General features: G+C 37.2%; 5 protein-coding genes and 2 non-coding genes across 10 annotated transcripts in view; 5 read left to right on the top strand and 2 right to left on the bottom strand.

Annotated features, from left to right (window-relative positions):
• Window positions 1-1932: 1932 nt before the first annotated feature.
• On the top strand, window positions 1933-3896 carry Y69A2AL.2 (Phospholipase A2). The gene is made up of 3 exons (NM_001038369.2): window positions 1933-2110; window positions 2783-2907; window positions 3618-3896. The coding sequence occupies exons 1-3, from the start codon at window positions 1935-1937 to the stop codon at window positions 3788-3790; spliced, it is 474 nt and encodes a 157-aa protein (NP_001033458.1). The 5' UTR covers window positions 1933-1934; the 3' UTR covers window positions 3791-3896.
• A 3056-nt stretch (window positions 3897-6952) lies between these two features.
• Y69A2AR.48 lies at window positions 6953-7161 on the top strand. Its single transcript, NR_131458.1, has 2 exons — window positions 6953-7045; window positions 7093-7161. It is a non-coding gene; the product is annotated as an Unclassified non-coding RNA Y69A2AR.48 (non-coding RNA).
• A 1336-nt stretch (window positions 7162-8497) lies between these two features.
• Y69A2AR.19 (Protein-tyrosine-phosphatase) lies at window positions 8498-13864 on the top strand (the record flags this gene model as incomplete). Of its 3 annotated transcripts, none has more annotated exons than NM_067810.5 (11): window positions 8498-8567; window positions 8622-8687; window positions 8906-9052; window positions 9288-9434; window positions 9667-9759; window positions 9808-12118; window positions 12171-12431; window positions 12484-12622; window positions 12834-13069; window positions 13121-13445; window positions 13490-13864. In NM_067810.5, 11 exons carry the CDS (start codon window positions 8528-8530, stop codon window positions 13739-13741), a joined length of 4017 nt encoding a protein of 1338 aa, NP_500211.3. The 3 variants fall into 3 exon arrangements, with proteins under 3 accessions (NP_500211.3, NP_001294610.1, NP_001360613.1); NM_001307681.3 differs by having other exon boundaries at window positions 9309-9434; window positions 13490-13826; NM_001372744.2 differs by lacking the exons at window positions 9288-9434; window positions 9667-9759 and having other exon boundaries at window positions 8528-8567; window positions 13490-13741.
• Window positions 13865-14193: 329 nt separating this feature from the next.
• Window positions 14194-14852, bottom strand: ccdc-12 (Coiled-coil domain-containing protein 12). The gene is made up of 3 exons (NM_067811.7): window positions 14706-14852; window positions 14499-14652; window positions 14194-14445 (listed from the first exon to the last, which is right to left on the bottom strand). Exons 1-3 carry the CDS (start codon window positions 14843-14845, stop codon window positions 14230-14232), a joined length of 510 nt encoding a protein of 169 aa, NP_500212.1. The 5' UTR covers window positions 14846-14852; the 3' UTR covers window positions 14194-14229.
• An 18-nt stretch (window positions 14853-14870) lies between these two features.
• On the bottom strand, window positions 14871-14946 carry Y69A2AR.39. The gene has a single exon (NR_052984.1). It is a non-coding gene; the product is annotated as an Unclassified non-coding RNA Y69A2AR.39 (non-coding RNA).
• Window positions 14947-15412: 466 nt separating this feature from the next.
• Window positions 15413-17353, top strand: Y69A2AR.18 (F-ATPase gamma subunit). The gene is made up of 6 exons (NM_067813.10): window positions 15413-15513; window positions 15561-15665; window positions 15718-15967; window positions 16022-16131; window positions 16181-16427; window positions 16995-17353. The coding sequence occupies exons 1-6, from the start codon at window positions 15427-15429 to the stop codon at window positions 17093-17095; spliced, it is 900 nt and encodes a 299-aa protein (NP_500214.1). The 5' UTR covers window positions 15413-15426; the 3' UTR covers window positions 17096-17353.
• A 127-nt stretch (window positions 17354-17480) lies between these two features.
• Y69A2AR.16 (Exportin-4) overlaps window positions 17481-24251 on the top strand; it is a gene marked incomplete at both ends in the record, with an annotated part of 32494 nt that continues 25723 nt past the window's right edge. Inside the window, 5 exons of one of the 2 annotated variants that reach the window (NM_067815.7) lie at window positions 17481-17536; window positions 17710-17812; window positions 18872-19013; window positions 21445-21703; window positions 23990-24175. In NM_067815.7, the coding sequence (NP_500216.2) occupies window positions 17495-17536; window positions 17710-17812; window positions 18872-19013; window positions 21445-21703; window positions 23990-24175 (732 nt within the window). Of the gene's footprint in view, window positions 17537-17709; window positions 17813-18871; window positions 19014-21444; window positions 21704-23989; window positions 24176-24251 lie in introns of those variants that run through there. The other variant, NM_001307308.3, reaches the window with a different exon arrangement.

Raw genomic sequence — 24251 nt, forward strand, 5'->3', positions numbered from 1 at the left:
TTTTTTTTTCGAATTAAAAAAAAAAATTTATTTCATTTTTTTTTTCAACTTTTAATCTAAATATTCGTATTCAGCTCACCGATGGCTTCAATTTAAGTATAATCATGACCTACTTCCCACAAACTTGACAAAATTGAGTCCCGCCACGAAAAATTCCGGGTTACTGTAGTTTTCGTGGTGGGACCCAAAACTTCTGGAATTTTGAAGCATAGGCATGATTATACTTGTTTGAAAGCTCGTAGAGAACAGAATTTGAATTTTCTGGTAAAAAATAACAAAAAAATTTCTGTGGAACTTTTTTTACATAAAAATTGTTTTTTTCTGACTCCACAACATTTTTTTTTGATTTTTTTTCAACTTTTCATCGAAATATTCGTATTCCGCTCACCGAGAGCTTCAATTTAAGTATAATCATGACCTACTTCCCACTAATTTGACAAAAATTGGGTCCCACCACGAAAACTTCCGGGTTACTGTAGTTTTCGTGGTGGGACCCAATTTTATATTGAAAGTGGGTCATGATTATACTTGTTTGAAAGCTTGTAAAGCACAGAATTTAAATTTCCTAGTGAAAAATGACAAAAAATTATGTTTTTGTAAAAAATATCTCGAAAAAATGTTTTTTTTTTCTTTTTTTCACCTAAAATTTTTTTGTTTCAGAATTTTGTGGGTGTTGATCTATGAATCATATCAGGTCAGCTGCATGATAAAACTGTCATATAACCTCATGATAACCACGTTTTCTCCAAGAAACCACGTGATTATTCGAGTTTTTCTCAATTTTTAAGCTAAAACTCCCGGGAAAACGGGGAATTTCGAAATTTATTAGGCGAGAAATTCAATTTTGACATCATTTCCAGCTCTTTGGGCTCCATAACACCAAAATTTCACCGGAAAACCTTTAAATAAACTGCCAAAAAAAATGCGTCATTATGTCAATTTCGGCGATTTTTACGAGCCTCTGGCGCCCCTCAATGGAGGTGTTATCTAACTGAAAAAATGGCACATAAAAGATGTTTGGACAGCAAAAATGTGCATTTTCAAATTCAAATAGTCTACCATAGGAAATTACAGTTTTTGCATTTTTAAAAAAAAAAAAAAAATTTAATTTCCAAAAAAAAATTTAGAATTTTTTTCGGAAAAATGCTGAAATTTTTTTTTCAGAACTTTTAAAGTATTTCTAAATTTATTGTTTAGCTCATTCAGAGCTTTCAGGAATGTATAATCATCCGTGAAAGAAATTCCTGGGTCCCGCCACGAAACTCTCGGGTTACTGTAGTTTTCAGGATCTTTTTTTGTTGAAAACTAATTCACATTTAAAAAAGTTCAACGTTCAAGAAAAATTTAACCGGAAAAATTGTAGAATCTTTTTTAAAAAACTGAATTGAAATTTAAAGATTTTTGAAAAAAAAATTTTTTTTTCATAAAATTCCAAAAACTACAGTAACCCGGAGCTTTTCGTGGTGAGACCCCGAATTTTTTTTAGGATCCGAGAGAATTTGTTCAGATTAAATTTGATCGATACAAAAATTTTGAACATTACTTCTTTTTTTTCATTGAATATTAAAATTTCGTTTCGAGACCTTCAAATATTATTTTTCCACATTTTTTAAAAAACTACTTGGAATTCAGCTCTCTTAGAGCTTTCATTTAAGTATAATCATGACTAGGTTCTGAAAAACATTGGGTCTCACCACGAGACCTGCTGTTTTCGTGGCAAGACCCAAATATTTTTGTGTTAGAAAAATCAGATTTTCACAAAACGAAATAAATTGTTTTTCAATCATTTTTCTTGTTTTTTCGATTTTGCAATAATTTTTTCTAAAATTTGTTAACTAACTCAGCGTGCTGAAAGATTTACTGTCATGATTATACCCTAAACTGAAGCTTTCGGTGAGCCGAACTCAAATTTTTCAGCCAAATTATTTCCAGAGATGCTTCTAGTCCTGCTTCTGGCTCTTCCAGCAATTGTCAGTTCGTCATGTAACATATTATATCAGTTGGATGATATGTCCTACTGTAGAATTGGTCAACCATTCGACGCCTATCGCTATTACGGGTGTTCGTGCTCCGGAATTTCTCCCAACAAGCCAATCGACGGAATTGATAGGTAGGCAGGGTTAAAGGTCGGGTACCGAAATTTGAGACTTTGCGTTTTTAGACCCAAAATGGTCCAAAACTACCAAATTTCGTAATAAGACGTTCTGAAAATTTCTCAAAAAAAAGTTATGGCCGCTCAAAGTTTTGGAAAAAATTACCTATTTTTAGCTAAAATCTCAAATTTTGGCAATTTCTCGGTGTCGCAGCGGTTGGAACTTCGTTTTTTATTTGATTGCCATCCTTTAATGCATATTTTGTCATTTTATTACGTGTTATTTCGATGATTGAGATGTTTTTTGGCCAATGGGGACGCAAATATGATACAATTTTGCGTCCCCATTGGCCAAAAAACATCTCAATCAACGAAATAACACGTAATAAAATGCCAAGATATTCATTAAAGGATGATAATCAAATAAAAATTAAGTTCCGACCGCTGCGACAATGAGAAGTGGCCAAAATTTGAGATTTTAGCTAAAATAGCCCGTTTTTCCGAAACTTTGAACGGCCATACCTTTTTTTTTGAGAGATTTTCAGAACGTCTCATTACGAAGTTTGGTAGTTTTGGACCATTTTGGGTATAAAAACGCAAAGTCTCAAATTTCGGTACACCACCTTTAAGGGTACAGTAACCCAAGGGTTACGGTAGTTTCAGATTACTGTACCAATTCATCATTTCCAGATGCTGCCAAGTGCATAATGATTGCTACAATGAGCTTCTTCTTACTAAAAAATGCCAAAATTCGAATTCCCCATACTTCTGCCTATACAAATGGGAATGTGTCTATCAGCAGCCAGCGTGCAATAGTAAGTTGTTGGGGGTACTGTAATTTTAGAAAATTTCTGGAAAAACTCCAATTTTTGGAGTTATTTTTTGAAGTTTTAATTTTTCAACTCTTTTCCAAGTTTTCGTGAATTTGAATTTTTATTTAAAAAATCTTGATGTTTTTTTTTTTTTATATAATCATGACTCTGGAAATTTCTACAAAATCTCCGGGTCCCGCCACGAAAATTCTTGAGGTGCTGTAGCACGAGTAATTGCGGAGACATTACAAAATTTCGTTATGAAAAGTTATGATTTTCAACATTTTTCCAAAAATTGTTTTTTCTCGAAAATTTCACTTATATTCTAGAACTCCGAGAATTTGAATAAAAACTTCGAAATTCCAATTTTTCCCGATTTCAGCTGATTTTGAGCTTTTAAGAAAGGCTAAGCTCCTTCCATTCTGAAAATTTCTACAAAATTTTCGGGTCCCGCCACGAAATGTTTTTGGGTACTATAGTATGATTTGAACTTATGAACTTATGAACTTGTTAAGATTAACTTTCGGCAAAAAAAAACTTTTTTTCTGAATTTTGTATATATTTTGGTGTATTTTCGTGGAAATTTAACTTTTCTACAATCCAGCTTTAAAAAAAGAAACGATTTTCCGCATTTTTGGCAAAAAACTCTAATTTTCTCAATTTTCACCCGCTTTTTTTCCAATTTCTTCCATAAATATCTGAAATTTTTCCAGACGAAAGTAAATGTACACAATCCGTGTGTCAATGTGATGAGCAGTTTATCAATTGTCTTGCCAAGTATCCATATCCGACATTTTCCAAGAAATGTCAATATTCCGAACGGGATCCGATTCTCAAGATGATCGCCACTGCGTCTGCGGCTACAGCAGCGGCAAAGAAGAATTGATTCTTTTTCACTTTTTTTTTGTTAGAAACAGAGCAATTTGAATTTTTGAACATTTATCTCTGAAATACGCCACGTGTCATTTGAAAATGAAATAATTGATTTTTTTAAGGAAAAGTGGTTTCTAGGCCATGGCCGAGGGGCCGACAAGTTTCAGCGGCCATTTATCTTGCTTTGTTTTTCGCCTGTTTTCTTTCGTTTTTCATCGATTTTTTTCGTTTTTTCTTAATAAAACTGATAAATAAATATTTTTTGCAGATGCTAAAACAATTTCCAAGTAAAAAAAATCATGTATTCAGTGGGCAAACAGCGGTGAAAGTGGGCATTGTAATATGATGGATTACGGGAATACAAAACCTAAACTTTTTCTGAAACATGATACATATGCTGCTTAGATGCTGAGACTACCTGATTTTCATAACGAGACCGCTGAAAAAGTTTTGAGGTTTTCAAAATTCAACTTTTTGTGCGAAAATCTCGACTTTTTCATCAAAAAAGTTGAATTGTGGAAACCTCAAAACTTTTTCAGCGGTCTCGTTATGAAAATCATGTACTTTCAGCATCTAAGCATCATATGTATCATGTTTCAGAAAAAGTTTAGGTTTTGTATTCCCGTAATCCATCATATTACACAATGCCCACTTTCACCGCTGCTTGCCCACTGAATACATATTTTTTTACTTGGAAATTGTTTTAGCATCTGCAAAAAATATTTATTAATCAGTTTTATTAAGAAAAAACGAAAAAAATCGATGAAAAACGAAAGAAAAAAGGCGGAAAACAAAGCAAGATAAATGGCCGCTGAAACTTGTCGGCCCCTCGGCCATGGCCTAGAAACCACTTTTCCTCGTCCCTCGTGAGGAAAAAGTTGCAGTGACCGCGACGCGATTTCGGTTTGATTGCCAACAACTCTGTCGAAGAATGCTAAATTTAGGAAAAAATTGAAATTGAATTCAATTCATATTATCGATTATTTATTTTTCGACCGTAAGACGATGCATTCGAGGTACAGTGCTGGCCAAAAAGATATCCACTTTTGGTTTTTTGTGTGTAACTTTTTTCTAAGTGGTTATTTTGTTTTGAAACTTCACCACAGTGTTCACAAAATCTAAAAACACAATATTCATCAAAAATGTTCAACAGATTTTGAAAAAACTTCAGAAAAATTCAAAAAAATCGAAAAACTAGAAATATTGAAAAAACCGAGGTTGCAAGGAAATGACAATTAAAGTACCGGAATATGAGCAATTGGATTTAAAAACAACATAATTATGCTTAATACTTTGTCGCGTATCCGTTTGCATCAATAACAGCTTGACAACGACGTGGCATCGAGTCGATCAGCTTGTGAATAACTGACATGGGGATAGCTTTCCAAGCGTTTTCCAACTGGTTGAATTTGGCATCTGCATTTGAAGCCCGAATACCTCCAAGACGTCTTTCCAACTCTTCCCACAAATGCTCTATTGGATTCAAGTCCGGAGACTGACTTGGCCAATCGAGCAAATGCACACGACGACGTTGAAACCAGGAACGCACATGAAGAGAAGTATGCTTAGGATCGTTATCCTGCTGAAACACGAAGCCACGGCCCACATTTTGAAGTGCCCAGGGTCGCATTGTAGTTTCCAAGATGTTTTCGTATTGAAAACGATCCATAATGCTTTGGATTCTCCTTAGTGGGCCCATGGAAGTGCTGGTGAAGCACCCCCACACCATGACGCTCCCACCTCCATGCTTAACGGTTGGGCATTGATACTTTGGAGAGTACCTAGAGCCAACAGGACGACGTACCCAGGAATTTCCATCACTCCCGAACAAATTGAACTTGCTTTCGTCAGACCAGATGTGTTTAGCCCATTCCTGACGTCCCCAACGAAGATGCGCTTTTGCCCACGCAACTCGAGCCATGCGATTTTTCTTACTGATGAACGGTTTCTTGACTGGCTTTCATCCGTGTAGTCCTGCTTGCTGTAAACGTCGACGAACAGTTCGTTTACTTGGTACAGGTTCATTTGGAGAACTTATAATCATTTGAATATCCGTGGCGGTCCTATGCGGATCTTCTCTTGCTGATCGGAGGATGTTGCGATCCATCCTATGGGTTGTCACTCGAGGCCTGCCGGGCGAGATTCTCAAAGCGACGGATTTCTAAACATTTATTATTAAAAAATAATATTTTTCGAACTCACCTCAGTTTGGTACTTCTTGATTACTTTCCAAATAGTCGACGGAGAACGTTGAATTTGCAGCGCGAGCATTTTCGTGGGTATTCCTTGTTCGAAGCCAGCTACAATGGCTTTCTTGACGTCCAAGGAAAGATTTTTACACCCAACAGATTTTACCATACCTTAAAAATAATTTATCAACCAAACAAATCCAGTGCAACAAACAGAGTGCGTTTTATTGATAATTCAAAAAAAATAATGAAAATTGGAAAAACGAAAAAATCAAAAAATTGAAATAAAATTCAGAAAAAATCGATAATCATGTAATGTTTGGTCCGCAAATTTGCGTAACATTTCGCTTTATGCACACGGAAAAATTCAAGTCAAATGGATGCTTGAGAAAAAAGTTACACACAAAAACCAAAAGTGGATATCTTTTTGGCCAGCACTGTAGATGGTGTCAGGCTGTCTTATCACAGTTTGATCTACAAAAAATGCGGGAATATTTTTCGAGAAAAAGTGTGACGTCAGCACGTTCTTAACAATGGGAAATAAGATGAGGTGTCTGCGTCTCTTCTTCCGCATTTTTTGAAGATCAAATCGAAGTGAGACATTTTGACACCACATGTCAAGGTAGAATCGAGCGGCAAAATCGGTTAAAAACCGGCGAAGAAGAATTACTAAAAATGCCGAGAATCGTGCTGAAAATTCTATTATCGATTTTGTCAGAGAAAAATCGATGATTATCCTGAGCTCTTGATCTACAAAGAATGCGGGAATTTTTCGCCCAGAAAAATTGTGACGTCAGCACGCTCTCTAACCATGTGAAATCAGATGAGATGTCTGCGTATCAAATCCCGCATTTTTCGAAGATCAAAAATAATGGGGCTTTCTGACTCCACGTCAGCTTTCCAAGTCGTCGCCGGTCGAAGTAAAACCAAGATTTTTGCGTGACAAAACCGAGAGGTCGACCTTTCGGCCAAAATGCCAATATAAAATGGAATTCAACAGGGAATATATCCATTATACAGTTTTTTTTTACCAAAAACAGGCACAAAATATGCAGTTTTTGTGCAATTAATGCTTCTCGGTGAGTCTAAATGCTTATTTCAGGGCCTAAATAGCATTTTTTTTCAGCGCTCATCAGATTTGAAGACAGTTTCAATATTCAAAGCTATAATAGTTTCTACGATTATTGGGGGAAATGATGGATTCGAACTATTATTTGTAGAAAATTTTCAATAAATTTTCGAGCTTTTCCTACTGTCTTTTTGAGATTTTCAATCGTACAGAATTCATCTTTAACTTTTGTACATTTAAACAACTATTGTACTCCTCGCGGAGAAGTGAATTTCACAGTTTCAGAGCAAAAACATACACTTTGATGCATTTTGCCATTTTTTGGAAGCTGTAGGCGCATCTTCAGGCGTACGTGCCTTTTCGATGCCTGCGTACCTACGTGCTCGCCTCACACATATGCCTACTTTTTAGCTGATTGCCTACCCATTTACGTTAATATCTCACGTCTGCCTTATGCCTGCCTACTTACCTATGCTTACCCACCTCACACCTACCTACCATATTCTAATCGCTTAGCTACATGCCTACCCGTCTACGTTAATAGCTTACGTCTGCCTTATGCCTACCTACTTAAGGCCTCATGCTTACCTACGCGCCTATATCTTGCCTAACTACCGTATACCTGCCTGCCTAATTCTTGCCTGTCTACGTTAATACCTCATGCCTGCCTTATTCCCACGTAAATTACACCGGCCTCGTGCACCAAAGCGCCTACACCATGCCTACCTACCTTATACCTAATTGCCTGCCTAATGTTTGCTTATCTACGTTAATACCTCATGCCTGCCTTACCTATGCTTACCTGCCTCATATCTACCTCATACCTTCATGCCTTTATTGAGCCTAGCTCATACCTGCCTGCCTATTTAAACGTTAAAATATCATGTCTGCCTTTTTCCAACCTACCTCTTCGACCTCTGACCTCATGTCGACCTCTGACCTCATGTCTACCTATGTGCCTATATCTACCTACCTTGTACCTGCCTAGCCAATTTTTGCCTGCCTACACTTATATCCTGCGTACGCACCCCATATCTACCAAAATTATACTCGCCTGCCTAATGCTTACCTGCCTACGTAAATTACACCGGCCTCATGCTTACCTATGTGCCTACATCATGCCTACCTACCATATGCCTGTCTGCCTAATGTTTTCTTGTCTGCGTTAATACCTCATGCCTGCCTTACCTATGCTTACCTACCTCATATCTACCTACATTAAGCCTAGATCATGCCTACCTGCCTACGTGCCTATCTCATGCCTACCTGCCTCAAAACGCCTGATTCTATGCCATTCTAATTTTCAAAACTCAATAAACCGTAAAAATTACCACGTGAACCCTTTTGAAATGAATTTCATCCAGAAATAGTGAAATCAGATAAGAATTTTTACGTGAAAACCCGAAATGTACTCGTTTCCCACCAAAAAAAAGTCAATGTGGGGGGAATCAGAGGGAAATCGAATCAGTATGTTGTTTTAGTTTGTTCAAACATGCAACATAAGATGCGGTTTGGGCAATTATTGCTTCTCGGTGAGTTGTTTTCGTGTTTTTCGTGGTTTCTAACCAACAATAATCGATTTGCAGCGCTCTTTGGAGTTGCAAACGGCTACAGAGAGCAATTTAATACAATTTCTTCGTCTGTTAGACAAGGTAAGTTCATGTTTCAGAAGCTCAGGTGCTCATGAAGCTCGTCGACGAGCCTGGAACTTTTGTGCTCTTTGAGCCCTTGAGCCTTGGCTTCATAGAGCTGAAGTGCTCCGAGGCATTACAGGCTCAAGCCTCTGAGAACTTTCATGTGGCTGGGCTCCGCGAGCTGAACTTCTTCGCTCTCATACAAGCTTTGAAGTCTTAATTTCCTATTTTTTCAGAAAAAATCAACGACAATCACCTGGACAGCCCCCGCTCGGATGGACACGAACTAATGGAAAACCCCTTGGACCCTATCGCATCTCACGACTTTTCGGACTTCCTGGATCCTCATGAGCTTCAAATCGCCGGAAGAGTTGCTCGACAAGGTAATTCTAGATCTCCTTGGTGCTCTTGGTGTTGGGCTTTTGGAGTTGAAGCTTTTGGATCTTGGTGAGGAGCATTTTGCTCCTGAAGCTCGGGGCTGGGCTTGATGTCATGCACTGACCTTGAGCTTGAGGCTTCAGAAGCTCAAATTCTCTGGAGAACGTGGCTAAACTGAGTTGAAACTACTCATTTTTAAGCTTCTAAAGCTCCAGTTGCTTACCAACATACTTTTCCCAGATAATAACAACGATCACCTAGACACTCATCGCTCCTCGGCTGGACACGAACTTGTGGATAGCCCCTTGGAACCTCGTGATTCTCACGATTTCTTGGATCTTTCGACTCCACAGGAACTTCAAGACGTCGGACGAGTTGCTCGACAAGGTATGTTCACATTGTACATGTCTTGTGCTCTTGAAGCTGGCATGTTTGAGCTGAAGCCTTGTGCTCGTGCTAAATCTGAGGACCTGTGGAGATGCTTCAGGATCACAGATTCTTGGAGTTTAGAGCTTCAGGGCTTCGGTTTCTGGGCTGGCTTGCTCCTGGGAATGTAGCATCTCGCAAGAGCTTCTTATACCAGTGCACAATATCCTCACATATCCCTTGTCCTTTTCAGAACAAACCTATGATGTGGACACCCCCAGCTCGGTTGAATCTTTGGATATCCCCTCGGACACGTCCAACAACGCCGGAAGAGTTGCTCGACAAGGTAAAGAACTGAGCTTCCTACTCGTAAATCTAACTTTCCAACTTTCAGTTGCTCCTTCCAAGTCGGCTGACTACCTCAACCATACAACACTTATCGCTCATATCGCTAATGGAATTGCTCTGCAGGCTGGCTTGATGAAAGGATCGATTCCGATCGATGCAGCTGTCAGTGAGCTCCTCAATTTTGGTTCGGTCAAAGTGTCGGATATCACTGCCTTCAAGCCTGATCAGATTACTGCTCTTATCGGTAAGCTGAAAGGCGTTCCCGCATCTCTTGTTTCAACGGACCCGATTGTCACTTTGGAAACTCGAGCGCTGGATTGGAACAAACTTCTGATTGCTTCAAAATCTATTGGTGACGTTGCAAGTCTTCCAGGAAAAGATGACTTCTCTACTGAGTTAGCAAAATTTGAGAACACATTCAACTTTGACTCGCTTTCCAAGACAGCCGACACCATTAATAGCACCATAAAATCATGTTCAAATCTTTTAGACAAATCAGACACAAGCTGGGAAAGCCATTCGGCCATTCGTTTTAAAGACTTGCCTGGAACTCTAGAAACTCTAGGGTCTAAAGTCAAAGAGATCATCAATATGGATGTTTCTTTTGATAAATTGATGAATGGCTTCACTGCCTTTCAACCACTCGAACGTTTGATGCACCTTGTTGAACTCCGTCGATCGTATATTATCGTTCCGGTGTCAAATACTCCAGATATCACAAGCAACCTCAAAAAAGTTGTCGAGCAAGTTGCTCTGGCGAAAGCTGCTGGCAAATCTTCAATGACTGTTTCAGCTCTAGCAGATGTAGGAGGCTCAAAGCCAAAACGCGAGCATTCTGTCGGTTTCCAGAGCGGAATCTCTGAACTGAAGCAGCTCGTCAAAGACGTGCTTGATCCTTGGTTTTCTAGCCTACTGAATGTCACCAGCGCTCAGCAGAATAATTTAGCCGATGGTTTACAGTCTTTGTTCAAAACTACTGATCAATTGAGTAGAATGAATGATAAGCTGAAACCAATAGTTTCTTCGTCTGTTCAACAAACAATCGCCGTTTTCCAGGTCCTTGTGAATGAAATTTCTTTGCTTTCTTCAGACTCTGCTGAAATGAGTAGCGTTATGGCAGAACTTGATAAATGTTCTAGAACACTCCCTATGGACGATCAACGTGTAGTTGGTGTTGAATTGATGAAACACATCAACTCACTGAAGCTCAGTCTATCTCAATTCGCTGAATTCAAAACTTCGACAATTTTGAATAGTCTAGAGAAGGAGATAACTTCTTTTCAGAACTCATACAAGTTTAGCGACTTGCAAGACCCGACTGCAACGGCGACAGAAGTAAAAGCCGTCGTGGAGAGTATTCAAAAATCAGGTTCTCTCGAAAAGTTTAAACAGTATCTTTTGCTTTTGCAAAAAACTTTTGCTGATGTAGATGGAAATAATCTCAAAACAGTTATCTTGGGTGGAATAAAAGCTAGAATTACTAAGATAGGAGATTCAACGTTTGGAGACTTTATCAAAGAAGAACTTAAGGTCCACACTTGCCTAAAGGCACAGGAGGAACAATCAAGGAAGTTATCTCAAGCTATTCAAGCAACTCAATCATTGAGAAAATTGGATGAAAAGATGCTCGAAGAAGTTGGATCAGCAGCTTCTGCGGTGTCTTCGTTTGCTAAAGATCTTGCCACTATTAAATCGATTCCGGAAACCATGAAGAAGGAAGCAAAGGGAGTCTCCACGGATCTCAACGGCATGGCAGATGCGAAGAAGAACTCGGATTCTGTTGGACAATCTGTGAGCTCTCTTCAAGATGCAAGTGAATTGATCGAGTTGGAATCTGCCATCAAGGAACTGAAAGGTTTTGGACCTGAGATTGATGGTTACATCAAAGCTGTCAAAAGTCCGGAAGATAGGAAAGCGATCGAAACTCAATGGGGAAACCATCATAGTGACATGGCTTCTCTGGAATCTGGATTGAAAGCTGCTAAAGGATTTGTTGACAAGATTGACGTCTCGAAAGCCAAAACAATGTCAGATTATGGTACTCCATTGGCAAACTTGAAGGATCTTCCGGATGTCAAAATCAATGCATTGGAGAAGATAAAAGCTCTCGATGCTCTGATCAAAGCACTTCCACCTCCGAAACGCAAACGAGCAACCAGCGATCCGAAGACTGTCATGGAAGCTGCCAAATCGACTCTGGAGAAGATTGCAGCCTTGGATCTCCAATTCTCAAATCACAAGACTCAATACCAACAGGCTCCTGCTGCATTCAAGGCATTCCATGACTTTTTGGCAAAGTTCCTGGTGACTACACATAGCAATAGTACAGGTGGTTCGGATTCCGGGATATCTATTACGTAAGTTCTAGGTGATATAAACGACGAAGATGCTTAATATATATTCTTTCAGTTTGATCATCATCATCGTCGGTAGTATTCTTGCTCTCATTGGCGTTGCTGTCGGAATCTATTTCGGAGTTCGTTGGTATGAGAAAAAGAAAGCAGCCGAGCAGATGGAACACGAAATTGTTGTATGGGTAAAAGCTCAAGCATACAAGAGTCTGGAGGCGGCAATCATTGTTCTGGTCGCTTCGTTGCATGTGGTGTGGGGAACACAGACCTCGGTGTCGGTTGAGAAGTCGAATGCGTATTTGCCGAAGGAGAAGAATCGGTAGGGATCAATGGTGTGTGTGTGGAGTTTGAAAATTATATATATTTTGCAGAAGACCGTTGGCAACACCTTGTAATCCGGAAACTGCCGTGGAAGTCATGTCGGACGGGACAAGGATTCCGATTCATGCGAATTGGATCAACACAAGTCCGGATGTGGATGGTAATACGCAGAAGTTCATTGCAACACAGGTAACGTCTTTTGACGTTTTCTCACATACAAACGCACGTGGTGTCAAAGTGTCCCATTTTGATATGATCTTGAAAAAATGCGGGAGACTGATTTCGTATGGTTAAAAGTGTGCTGACGTCACATTTTCCTGGGGGAAAAATTCCCGCATTTTTTAGTAGATCAAACCGCAATGAGACAGTCTGGCACCACATACAAACGACATCTTTGCAGGGACCACTTCCGAACACTTCGGACGACTTCTGGACGATGGTTCAATTCCACAAAGTTGAGACTGTTGTGATGCTCTGTCAGTTTGTGGAGAAAGAGGAAGAGAAGTGTCATGAGTATTTCCCAGTCAGAACTGGGCAGATTGTCGATTTGGAGAGATATAAGCTGAAAACCGTTACTCAGGAGCAGATTCTGGGCGATTCGACGTCTAAGCGTACAATTCAGGTTGAGGATACGTCGTGAGTTGTTTTAGTTTCGGAGCAAATGTTTATAAAATGGCATTGTTTCAGGAAAGAATTCCCCACCCGTACAATCACCCATTATCAATATCACTCATGGCCGGATCAGGGAATTCCACAGGGTCATGCCCAATGCTTCGATCTGATGAACATGGCGAAGGAGAGCAAGAAGCCAATTGTCGTGCACTGTTCTGCTGGAATCGGTAGAACCGTCTCCTTCATTGCCACACAATACATTCCGAGTGCAGTATTGGCCAACAGAACTCTGGTTTTGAATCAGGCTGTCGCCGAACTTCGTGATCAGCGCTGGTGTGCCATTCAGACCGTCGAGCAGATGTACTGGGTTCAAGTTGGATCTGTCTACAGACTCTCCAAGGTTTGATGCTTTCACATTTCCCAGCTGACTTTATTCTTTTTCAGGAAAAGAACATTGACATGAAGCACTACAAGGAACAGTTTGAAATGCTGGATGGTGGTCACAAATTCTTGTATTTGGCTCAGGAGCAGTTTAAAGATGGAAGAAAGGATGTTCTGAAGAAACTTGAAGCTGATGGTGAGGTTAGAAAGGCCAAGCAGGATGAGAAGAAAGCAACGACTGGAATTGATGAAGATCTTGGTGGTGATCGTAAGAAAGGAGGAGCCGAGTGTATTGCTGTCGACATGGAATATTGAGAATTGACTTGATTTTTGCCTACTAGAAGACTTGATTATGTCATTGAACTTTTTTCATGACCACCAATGAATTATTTCTTGAAACTGTTGATCAATAGTAACCTATAATTAAATATATACTTTTGCCTGTTTTTCATAGATTTCCTGAAGGAATTCCCTTTTTTCCACTGAATTTTAATGAAAAAAGGGAACTTTCTCGTCTGCAAAAAGTAAAAGATCCAAACTTTTCGGTTGTTTTTTTTGATCTTAAAAGCTTTGAAAAAAAAGAATAAATTAGTGAATTTGTCACAAAAGCTTTTTGAGCCGGAAAAGTTTGCCAAAATTACACGTTTTGTTCTGAAGGATTTAGCGAAAATCGATTTTTTTTGCTACTGGGAGTTCGGGAAGTTCATAAAAAACCTGAAATTTGTCTGAATTTCTGTTTTTTCATACTTTGTGACTCGATAACAAGATTTTTCAGTGTGTATATCCGATTTATAATTTAAATTTTACAAATTTTGTGCCGCCGCAGCATTTACTGTAGCGGCGAGATCTCCTTTTCCTTCGGCGAGCCGCTGTCTGATGATCGTCGCCACGGCTTTCTGCGTTCTCCGCTCCAATTTTTGCAATTTCGACTCGATGTCTCGCTTCAAATCCCAATCGATCTTCTTCGGAGCCAACATCGCCAGATCTACGCTGTCGATGGCTTTTTCGTGCAGAACGTCCTAGAAAAAGCGGGGAATTTATGGAAAATTGTGATTTTTCGATGACTCTCTACCTTCAAATGCTCCGTAATTTCTCGCTGAACGATATCCAGATCCATGTCGACGTTTTGCGTGCCGACGGCATCGTCTGGCTTGTGATTCCGGAATTCTCGACCAACTTCGCGACTTTTCTTGGTAGAAGTCTCGCCTTCGTCGTAATCCTCCTCTCTGAAAGGAAAAACAATAGCATTATGCAATTTTTGAATGAAAATGACACTCACTGCATCTCAATTCCATGAATCTTCGACTTCATCGCTAGTAATCGTCGTTTGCGTGCTTTCGCCGCAGCCTCTAACGACGTTTCATGATTTGTGAGACTTTCGATGTCTTCATCGGAATCGCTGTTGTTTTTGTCGGTCATCTGCAAATTTTTAATTATATTCAATACATTTCAGTAATTTTCATGTAAAAAAATCAAAGAAAAAGACGAATTTTAAGCAAAAATCAGCTGAAAAACAAAAAAAATTAATTCAAAAACTCAGTGTGGATTTACGGCGTGTGGTGGGTCTCGCCGCGAAATGGGGGTACGGTCACAGTCGTTTCGCGTGTGCGATTTATGTTTCTCGGGCGGTTGCCATTTTTTGCGCGTGAAAATTCATTTTTCCACGGATTTTCAGCGATTTTCAGGTTTTTTCTTTAATTTTTATTGATTTTCTGTTGAAAATTAACAGTTTTCATTTAGAATTACGTAAAAACAGCGTGCTGAGCGCCTGATTTTGATAAAATTAGGTCTAAATCTGAAAGTAAAAATGCGTTTTGTCCGCATTTTTCGTTTCCTTTCTGAAACCTATAGAAAACAATTTGCAATTTTTATTTCAACATTGATATATGCATACATGGAAAATTCTCATTGAATTTTTCCTGAAAACGTTCAAGAAATTACGTCATTTTCGAAGTTTTTAAATACCCGTTTTCTCAATATCTACAGTTTTCAGGGTCATCATGCTTCGTCAAGGCGCGGGAACTCTCCAGCTTGTGTCTCAAGGCTTCGCCAATGCCGAGCAGGCTCGTGGATTTGCCACTTTGAAGGTAACTAGGCGATTTTTTGAAGCTTCCCACAATTCTCCAATTTTCAGGACATTTCCATCCGTCTGAAGTCGGTCAAGAACATCCAAAAGATCACCAAATCCATGAAGATGGTTGCCGCCGCCAAGTACGCCAAGGCTGAGCGTGAGTTGAAGGTAAAACTTTGATTTTATTCAAGAAAAATCTTTAAATATCAAAATTTTCCAGGGAGCTAGAGCCTACGGAGTCGGAGCCAAGACCTTCTTCGACAACATCGATCCAGTTGTCGAGGGAGTCGAGAAGCAAGAGTCCAAGAAGCAAGTTTTGGTGCTCATTACCTCCGACAGAGGACTTTGCGGTGGAGTTCACTCTTCCATCGTCAAGGAGGCCAAGAACATCCTCAACAACGCCGGAGACAAGGAAATCCGCGTTGTAGCCATCGGAGACAAGTCCAGAGCCGGACTTCAACGTCTTTATGGTAATATTTTGGTTTTTCTCGGGAAAAAGTCTTAAAATTGTGTTTATTTTCCAGCTAACAGCATTCTTCTCTCCGGAAACGAGATTGGACGTGCTCCACCAAGCTTCGCTGATGCTTCCATCGCTGCCAAGGCTATCCTCGACTCTGGATATGACTTTGAGACTGTAAATATTCAAATTCTAGTTAAAAACCCCCCATTTTTTTTTCTTGCAGGGAACCATCTTGTTCAACCGTTTCAAGACCGTCGTCTCGTACGAAACCTCAAAGCTCCAAATTCTTCCATTGGAGGCAATCAAGGCCAAGGAAGCCCTCAGCACGTACGATTCCGTCGACGATGACGTTCTCCAATCGTATTCCGAGTATTCGCTCGCCCAATTGATCTACTACGGAATGAAGGAATCCGCAACCTCAGAGCAGAGCTCCAGAATGACTGCCATGGACGGAGCATCGAAGAACGCCGGTAAGAGGCGGCGATGGACGACGATGCGAAGAATTAGATGATTTCTGATTGAACAGCCCAGAAAATTGCAATTTTGGGCTTGAAATTTGATATTTTTGCTGGAAAACGTATTTTGGGCATTTTTGGAGTTAAAATCGGCTCATTTTCGTGATTTTTCGCGAATATTCTTTTATATTTCCAGACAATTTTCTGATTCGAATGGTTCGCATTCTGTTTTCTAGGAATATCCGGTTTTCGTGTTGCAAATCGCCGAAAAACTACTTTTCTCAACAAAAAAAACTGTTTCAAAACTTTAAAAATGGTCGATTTTCTGCAAAAAAACGTCGGAAATCGTTGAGAATCTGTTTTGTTACAATTTTTTTAAAACCATGTGGAATTTTAATTTAACGTTAAATATCCATTTTCTACTGAAAAACCAGATTTTCTTGCCCAAAAATGTTATTAAAAAATTTGCAGCGACGGGATTTCGGAGTGTCGTTTACCGGCGCGAAATCTTGTTTTTCTCAAATGTTAACTACAGAATCCAAAAAATAGCTACAACATCAAATTTAATTTCTATTTTTTCAGGAGAAATGATCGACAAGCTTACATTGGCCTTCAACAGAACTCGTCAAGCAGTGATTACTCGCGAACTTATCGAAATCATCTCTGGAGCTGCCTGCGTCTAAATATCTCTCTCTCTCTGTCCCTTTTCTACATCCATTGTTGTTCAAACTATCGCTGTTTCGACGCCCCAATTTTCCCCACTTTAAATCCTTCCTGTCACCCCCAAAAATTAGATGTTTCGATTTATTTTTTATTTTTTTGTGTGTAACCCGTTGTTATAGTGATACGTTTGAGTAAATAGTGACACAAAAACAAGCGAAATAAATATATTTTTGTATGATTTCCCGGTCGTGGAAATCATGCAAAAAAATTTGATTAGTATGGTAGTCTTAAAATATTTTTTTTGCGGAAAATTTTTGGGAAAAAATGACGGTAAGAATTACCTAATGCGGATTATTTTGGAAGAAAAAAAAATAGATTAAAAAGAAATTAATTAAAATTTTTTAGGAAAAAACCGATAAATGGATCTCGCGACGATAGAAGGATATGCACAAACCTTATTGGTAAATTTTCAGAAAATTTCAAATAAATGTTAGATTTTAACAATTATTTGCTAAAAAATTCTGAATTTTCCTGAATAATCGTTAAATCCGTGATTTTCCGAATTTTTGAGTGAAAAAAACGGCAAATTTTCGGTTTTTTTCAGGAAAAATTCTCTAAAACCCCAATTTTTCAGGCCCCACCGAACCTGGTGACGTCAGAAGCCCGTGAACAAGTCACATTCTTTTTCGAGGATTTAAAGAAGAAAATTTCAATTAACGAATGTTTAATTCTGCTCAGTACGTTGGAAAATCGCTGAAAAAACTTGGTTTTTGACAAGAAATTCACGAAAAACGCTAGGAAATCGCTAAAACCCTTAATTTTTCTCTATTTTCTCCTGAAACCCCCATTTTTCAAGCTTAAAATTCAAATTTTTCGCATTAAAATTGCCGGAAAACCTTGGAAAATGCAATTTTTCACCCCCCGAAAATTGAAAATTCAAGCTTTTTTCCACTAGAAAGTGATGAAAATCACTGAAAATTCTAGATTTTTCGCTGATTTTCCAGTAAAAAAAGTGTCAAAAATCATTATTTTCAGACATTTTTCACTGGAAATTGCTGAAAATCTGCTTTTTTCCAACAAATAATGCCCATTTTTCTTCAAAAACCGGATTTTTTTTTGTTGTGAAAACACTCTAAAATTCGGGTTTTCAAACGTTTTCGCGCAGAAAAATGTCGAAAAGTTACAAGTTTTAGGCTGAAAAACGCAGAAAATCGCCGAAATTTCGATTTTTGAGTTGAAAATTCGCAAAAATCGGATGAAAAACCCGGATTTTCTCTAATTTCTTATCCAAAAACACTGGAAAATTCGAATTTTTCAACGTTTTCGCGCTGAAAATCATGGAAAATTGGCTTTTGCATTTTGAAAAAGTTCAATTTTGCATGATTTTGGGCGAAATTTTACCGATTTTTTGAAAAATTTTCACCTAAAAGTCCGGAAATTTACAGAAAATTCATTTTTTTAAAACTTTTTCCGCAAAAAATTAATCAAAGACTTGAAAAATGATCGATTTTTTGTAAAAATTTGGTGAAAAACCCGGATTTTATCTAATTTCTTATCCAAAAACATTGGAAAATTCGAATTTTTCAACGTTTTCGCGCTGAAAATCATGGAAAATTGGCTTTTGCATTTAAAAAATGCTAAATTTTTCATGATTTTGGGCGAAATTTTACCGATTTTTTGAAAATTTTTCACCTGAAAGTGCTGAAAATCTATAAAAAATTTTAATTTTATTTTTTTTTCACATTTTTCAGTGAAAAATGGTCGATTTTCCGCAAGAAATTGGTTTTTTTTTTCAGGAGAATCGAAAAATCCGTTTGTCTTATTTCAAATTGGTCAAGCAATCGGCGAAATTGTGCTCCGTGATTGGGCATTAATTGAGCCAAGTGATGTTCAAATTGCCTATAAAACTCTGCTAGAATTCGTGGCCACTTCGTTGAGGTAAAGCTTGGAAAATGCTGTAAAAAGCTGTAAAAATTGCCAAAAACTTGAAAATTGGACCTAAAAATGCAAAAAATGGGTAAATTTTGCTGTAAAAAATGACATTTTCATCATTTTTTCGACAAAAATCACTCGAAAAACCGCAAAAAATCAATTTTTCTTCAGAAATGCCTTGAAAAATGATCAATTTCTTCAAATTTTGCACAAAAAAGATTCTAAAACTCCAAATTTTTTAAAAATTTATTCGATTTTTGCAAAGAAAATCCAGTTTTCTCTTGAAATTGTCTGAAAAAAAAGGATATTTTCCACAAATTTAACCTCAAAAATGTTTAAAATTTCAAAATTTACCGTAATTTATTAAAAATTTCCCAGAAAACCCCCCAATTTTGCTTGAATTTCAAGAAATTTGTTTGTAAAAAGCCAGATTTTATTCAAAAATTTCGTGAAAATCATTGATTTTTAAAAAAAAATCCACAAAAATATTCAGTTTTATAGAAAAAATATTGATTTTATTGCAAAATTGTGGTTGAAAATTCAAAATTTACCGTAATTAATATATATGAATTTCCCGGAAAAATTCAAACTTGTATAAAAAACCAGATTTTCTCGCGAAATCATCCAAAGAAATTCCAATTTTTCTTATTTTCCTTTTAATTTACATAGAAAAACCAAGTTTTTGTTGAAAATGCTCGGAAAAATGCTCAAAAATGCTCAAAAAACCTCAAAAATGTTTAAAATTTCAAAATTTACCTTAATTTATTAAAAAGTTCCCAGAAAACCCCCCAATTTTGCTTGAATTTCAAGAAATTTCTTCGTAAAAAGCTCGGAAAAATGCTCATTTTTCATAAAAATTCCCACGAAATTCACAAAGTTTCCCCAAAAAAACTGTCCTAAAAATACTAAATTTCATATAAATTTACCCATTTTCCGTATAAAAAACTGTCTTAAAGTTGCCAACTTCATCAAATTTTACTCTAATTTTCCAGAGAAAAGCACCATTTTTTGAGTAATTTCCTCGAAAAAAGTCAGTTTTTCCGTAAAAAATTTGTGAAAGTGCTCAATTTATACTCTAATTTTGATAAATATCGATGATTTTTAACCTTAAAAATTTTATTTTCTACTAATTAAAAGCCTTCAAAGTCCAAAATTGTATTATTTTCCTTATAACTTTGAAGGCTTTTAATAATAATATAGTAAAATAAAATTCTTAAGGTTAAAAATCGATATTTATCAAAATTAGAGTATAAATTGAGCACTTTCACAAATTTTTTACAGAAAAACTGACTTTTTTCGAGGAAATTACTCAAAAAATGGTGCTTTTCTCTGGAAAATTAGAGTAAAATTTGATGAAGTTGAGAACTTTAAGACAGAGTTTTTTATACGGAAAATGGGTAAATTTATATGAAATTTAGTATTTTTAGGACAGTTTTGGGGAACCTTTGTGAATTTCGTGGGAATTTATGAAAAATGAGCATTTTTCCGAACATTTTCAACAAAAACTTGGTTGAAAAACCGCGTTTCCATTTGAAAAATGTTAGGAAAAAAGTCAATTTTTCTCGATTGTTGAACAATTTTCCTTGCAAAAACGTGTGTTTTCTTCAAATTTTACCATTAATTCCCAAAAAAAACCCATAATTTTATCTATTTCAGGCAGTTTTCTACATAAAAAATTCGAAAGTTTTACTCTATTTTAAAGGTGGTGTAGTCGAAATTTGAGACTTTGCGTTTTTAGACCCAAAATGGTCCAAAATTACCGAATTTCGTAATGAGACATTCTGAAAATTTTTCAAAAAAAAGTTATGGCCGTTCAAAGTTTTGGAAAAAAATGGCATATTTTTAGCTAAATCTCAAATTTTGGCAACTTATCGGTGTCGCAGCAGTTGGAACTTAATTTTTATTTGATTATCATCCTTTAATGAATATCTTGGCATTTTATTACGTGTTATTTCGTTGGCTGAGATGGTTTTTTGGTCGATGCGGGCTCAAACTTGTAAATTGTATCATATTTGCGTCCCCATTGGCCAAAAAACATCTCAATCAACGAAATAACACGTAATAAAACTCTAAAACATGCATTAAAAGATGATAATCAAATAAAAATTAAGTTCCAACCGTTGCGACACCGAGAAATTGCCAAAATTTGAGATTTTAGCTAAATTAATAGGCCATTTTTTCCAAAACTTTGAGCGGCCATAACTTTTTTTTGAGAAATTTTCAGAACGTCTTATTACGAAATTCGGTAGTTTTGGGCCATTTTGGGTCTAAAAAAGCAAAGTCTCAGATTTCGGTACTCCACCTTCGAATTCCATTTTAAAAAATCCAATTTTTCTTGAATTTTTATGTAAAAATCCAGATTTTTCACTAAAATGTCTGGAAAAATGTAATTTTCTTGATTTCTGAGCAACTTTCCTTTAAAAAACTCAATTTCCAGCCTTGAATCATACGTGGTCGGCGCCTGTCTCAAATCCGCCGCAATGATAATAAAACGTGGAATTTTGGACGGAAAATCGGGTGATCAAGAGGAATTATATCAATTTATTCATCAAATGCTCACAAATGAATCGTCAACTGTTCAGGCAGCCGGATGCCTTTTTATTAGCGCTTTAATTGAACAATTCTCGTCGGCGTGGAGAAATTCCAAATTTTCGATTACTTGGGATTTTCATTTGCAAGCGAAAAGCACTTTTGAGGTACTTGGAATGGGAAAAAACCATTGAAAAATCAAGCTTAAAAAAAACATGGAAATCCATTAATTTTCACTAGTTTTTACTTGATTTTCCTTTAAAAATCAAGAAATATGATGAATTTCATGGGTTTTTACATGTTTTTACCTGAAAAACATGCGATTTTTGTGCAATTTTAATATAATTTCCAACTTAAATCGTCGAATTTTCAGTGAATTTTGCTTTATTTTCCCCAGAACGAAATTCCCGATCAAAGTCGGAATATTTAAATTTCTATAAAAAATTTTATTTTTCAAAACGCATTTTTACACTTTTTCTGAACTTGTTAGACCACTTTTACACACGGATTTTCAACGATTTAACCTAAAATATGAACATTTTGACAGTTTTCACTGGATTTTACTTGAAAATTCAAAAATTTCCAACTAAAAAATTCAAATTTAACTCCGTGACATAGAGCACACTTGTCACGGAGTTAAATTTGAATTTTTTAGTTTGAAATTTTTTTTTTTTTTAACTTTTTGATAGGAATTTCTAAAATCCAAGTTCCAGTCAAAAATTCAAAATTTTTGAAAAACTTGGCAAAGAGTGTATAATAAAGATTGCTTGTCATGAGCAGGTTTATTAGTTAATAAAGTAATTTACAGAAAAGCAGGTTGTTGGGGGCAAACAGCGAACACGTGACAACGGGTTAAAAGTAAAGGAAAAGGCCACGAATGAGCGTTTCTACTCCTTTTATAGGGGAATTGGGCGGGGCCAAGAACATTCCAGAATGATGACAATTAGAGTTGGCGCCGGCAATTCAGATCCGCGCGCCGCCCGGTGGGGCGCGCTTGCATCGTGACCTCCAAACGTTGGCAGACCTAGTCGTTGTCTTGGGCAGCGGTTCTGGCCGGATAACCGTGATGTTATCCGCTACGACATCACTTGCTGGACCTATAAGACTATACGGAAGTAATGCTCTTGTATGGCGGTGGGAAAGTACAAGGATCGTGAAGATTCTTACAGTATTATGATTTTTTTTCTGTAATTTGGATGAAAATTTTAAAAAAATTATAGAATTTTCAGCTGAAAATGTAAAAAATTGTAAAAATCATAGGGGGGCAGATAGCTCAGTCGGTAGTGGTGGCCGCTAACAGTCTGGAGGTCACGAGTTCAAGTCCGGCCTCACCCCCTAGGTTCACCCAGCCTCTATTGGGAAGTGGAGCAATCCACGACTGGATTATCGGCCACAGTCCCCGGCTAGGACGTGGCTTAAATTACAGCCCAGAGGGATCACCACCAGGCAGTGTACCTGAATCCCAGATCCGCAGTGCATAGCACTTGAAGAACGGATCGTCCTTTAATCCTTTTTAAAATTTCATGTTTTTCCTAGTGAAAAACTGGAGAAAAATATCAAAGGTTTTCTCCGAAAAATTGAAATTTTGGGCAGAGTTTCCCCCGTAAAAGTGGCCAAAATGAGCAATAATTGGTGATTGTGGTGGAAATAATTGGAAATTCCAATTATTTTCACCACAATTACCAGTTTTTTTTTTAATTTTTGCCACTTTTACTGGGGAAACTCAGCTTTTCAATTTCAATTTTTCGGAGAAAACCTTTGATATTTTATTTTTCTCCAGTTTTTCACTAGGAAAAACATAAATTCCCTAATTTTTACAATTTTTTACATTTTCAGCTGAAAATTCTATAATTTTTTTTAAATTTTCATCCAAATTACAGATAAAAATCATATTAATACACTCTTTGCCAAGTTTTTCAAAAATTTTGAATTTCCTATCAAAAAGTTTCAAATTTAATTCCGTGGGGCAAATGTGCTTTATTGGCGATTGTGTGGAAAATAATGGTGCTCATTCATTATTTTCCCCACAATTACCAAATATTGCTCATTTTGGCCACTTTTACGGGGAACCTCTGCCCAAATTTTCAATTTTTTGGGGAAAACCAAGATTTGATATTTTTCTCCATTTTTTCAACAGCAAAAACTTGGAATCCAGCAATTTTTACACTTTTTGCCCAGTTTCCCGAAAAAAAAAAAATAAATAAAAATCATACATTTTTTGTTCATTTTTCCAAAAAATTCAATTTTTTTGACTGGAACTGAGATTTTACAATTTCCTATCAAAAAGTTTCAAATTTAATTCCGTGGCAAATGTGCTCTATTGGCGATTGTTGTAGAAATAATTGGAAATTCCTATTATTTTCACCACAATTACCAACTTTGTGCACATTTTGACCACTTTTACGGGGGAAACTCTGCCCAAATTTTCAATTTTTCCACCAAAAAACTTGCAGAACAACGGGCTCCGCCGTCTGCTCGAAATGTCCTTAACCACTCTTCACGCTCTATCAAATCAGGAAGATATCGTCGGAAACGCCTTTACAAGTCGCCTTTGTGATCGATTTTTAGAGGTGTCGGAGAATATTCTCTCGTGGAACTTCTCGAGCAAGCTTTACAGACGATTTTTGAGCAATCATCAGGTAGAAATCTTAACCAAAAAAAACTGATTGAAAAATTCAAGAAGCAAGAAAAAAGCATAAAAGTCTGAAAAATTAT

This window comes from Caenorhabditis elegans, chromosome IV, assembly GCF_000002985.6.
Source record: "Caenorhabditis elegans chromosome IV".
NCBI lineage: Eukaryota > Metazoa > Nematoda > Chromadorea > Rhabditida > Rhabditidae > Caenorhabditis > Caenorhabditis elegans.

Bases quoted from the DNA above. Each gene is read 5' to 3' on its own strand.
- Y69A2AR.18 (NM_067813.10), top strand. From the start codon at position 15,427: ATGCTTCGTCAAGGCGCGGGAACTCTCCAGCTTGTGTCTCAAGGCTTC. The intron at 15,968-16,021 runs GTAATATTTTGG...TTTATTTTCCAG, and splicing joins CGGACTTCAACGTCTTTATG to CTAACAGCATTCTTCTCTCC. The intron at 16,132-16,180 runs GTAAATATTCAA...TTTTTCTTGCAG, and splicing joins CTGGATATGACTTTGAGACT to GGAACCATCTTGTTCAACCG.
- Y69A2AL.2 (NM_001038369.2), top strand. From the start codon at position 1,935: ATGCTTCTAGTCCTGCTTCTGGCTCTTCCAGCAATTGTCAGTTCGTCA. The intron at 2,111-2,782 runs GTAGGCAGGGTT...CATCATTTCCAG, and splicing joins CCAATCGACGGAATTGATAG to ATGCTGCCAAGTGCATAATG. The intron at 2,908-3,617 runs GTAAGTTGTTGG...AAATTTTTCCAG, and splicing joins TCAGCAGCCAGCGTGCAATA to ACGAAAGTAAATGTACACAA.
- ccdc-12 (NM_067811.7), bottom strand. From the start codon at position 14,845: ATGACCGACAAAAACAACAGCGATTCCGATGAAGACATCGAAAGTCTC. The intron at 14,653-14,705 runs GTGAGTGTCATT...TTTTCCTTTCAG, and splicing joins ATTCATGGAATTGAGATGCA to AGAGGAGGATTACGACGAAG. The intron at 14,446-14,498 runs GTAGAGAGTCAT...CGCTTTTTCTAG, and splicing joins AAATTACGGAGCATTTGAAG to GACGTTCTGCACGAAAAAGC.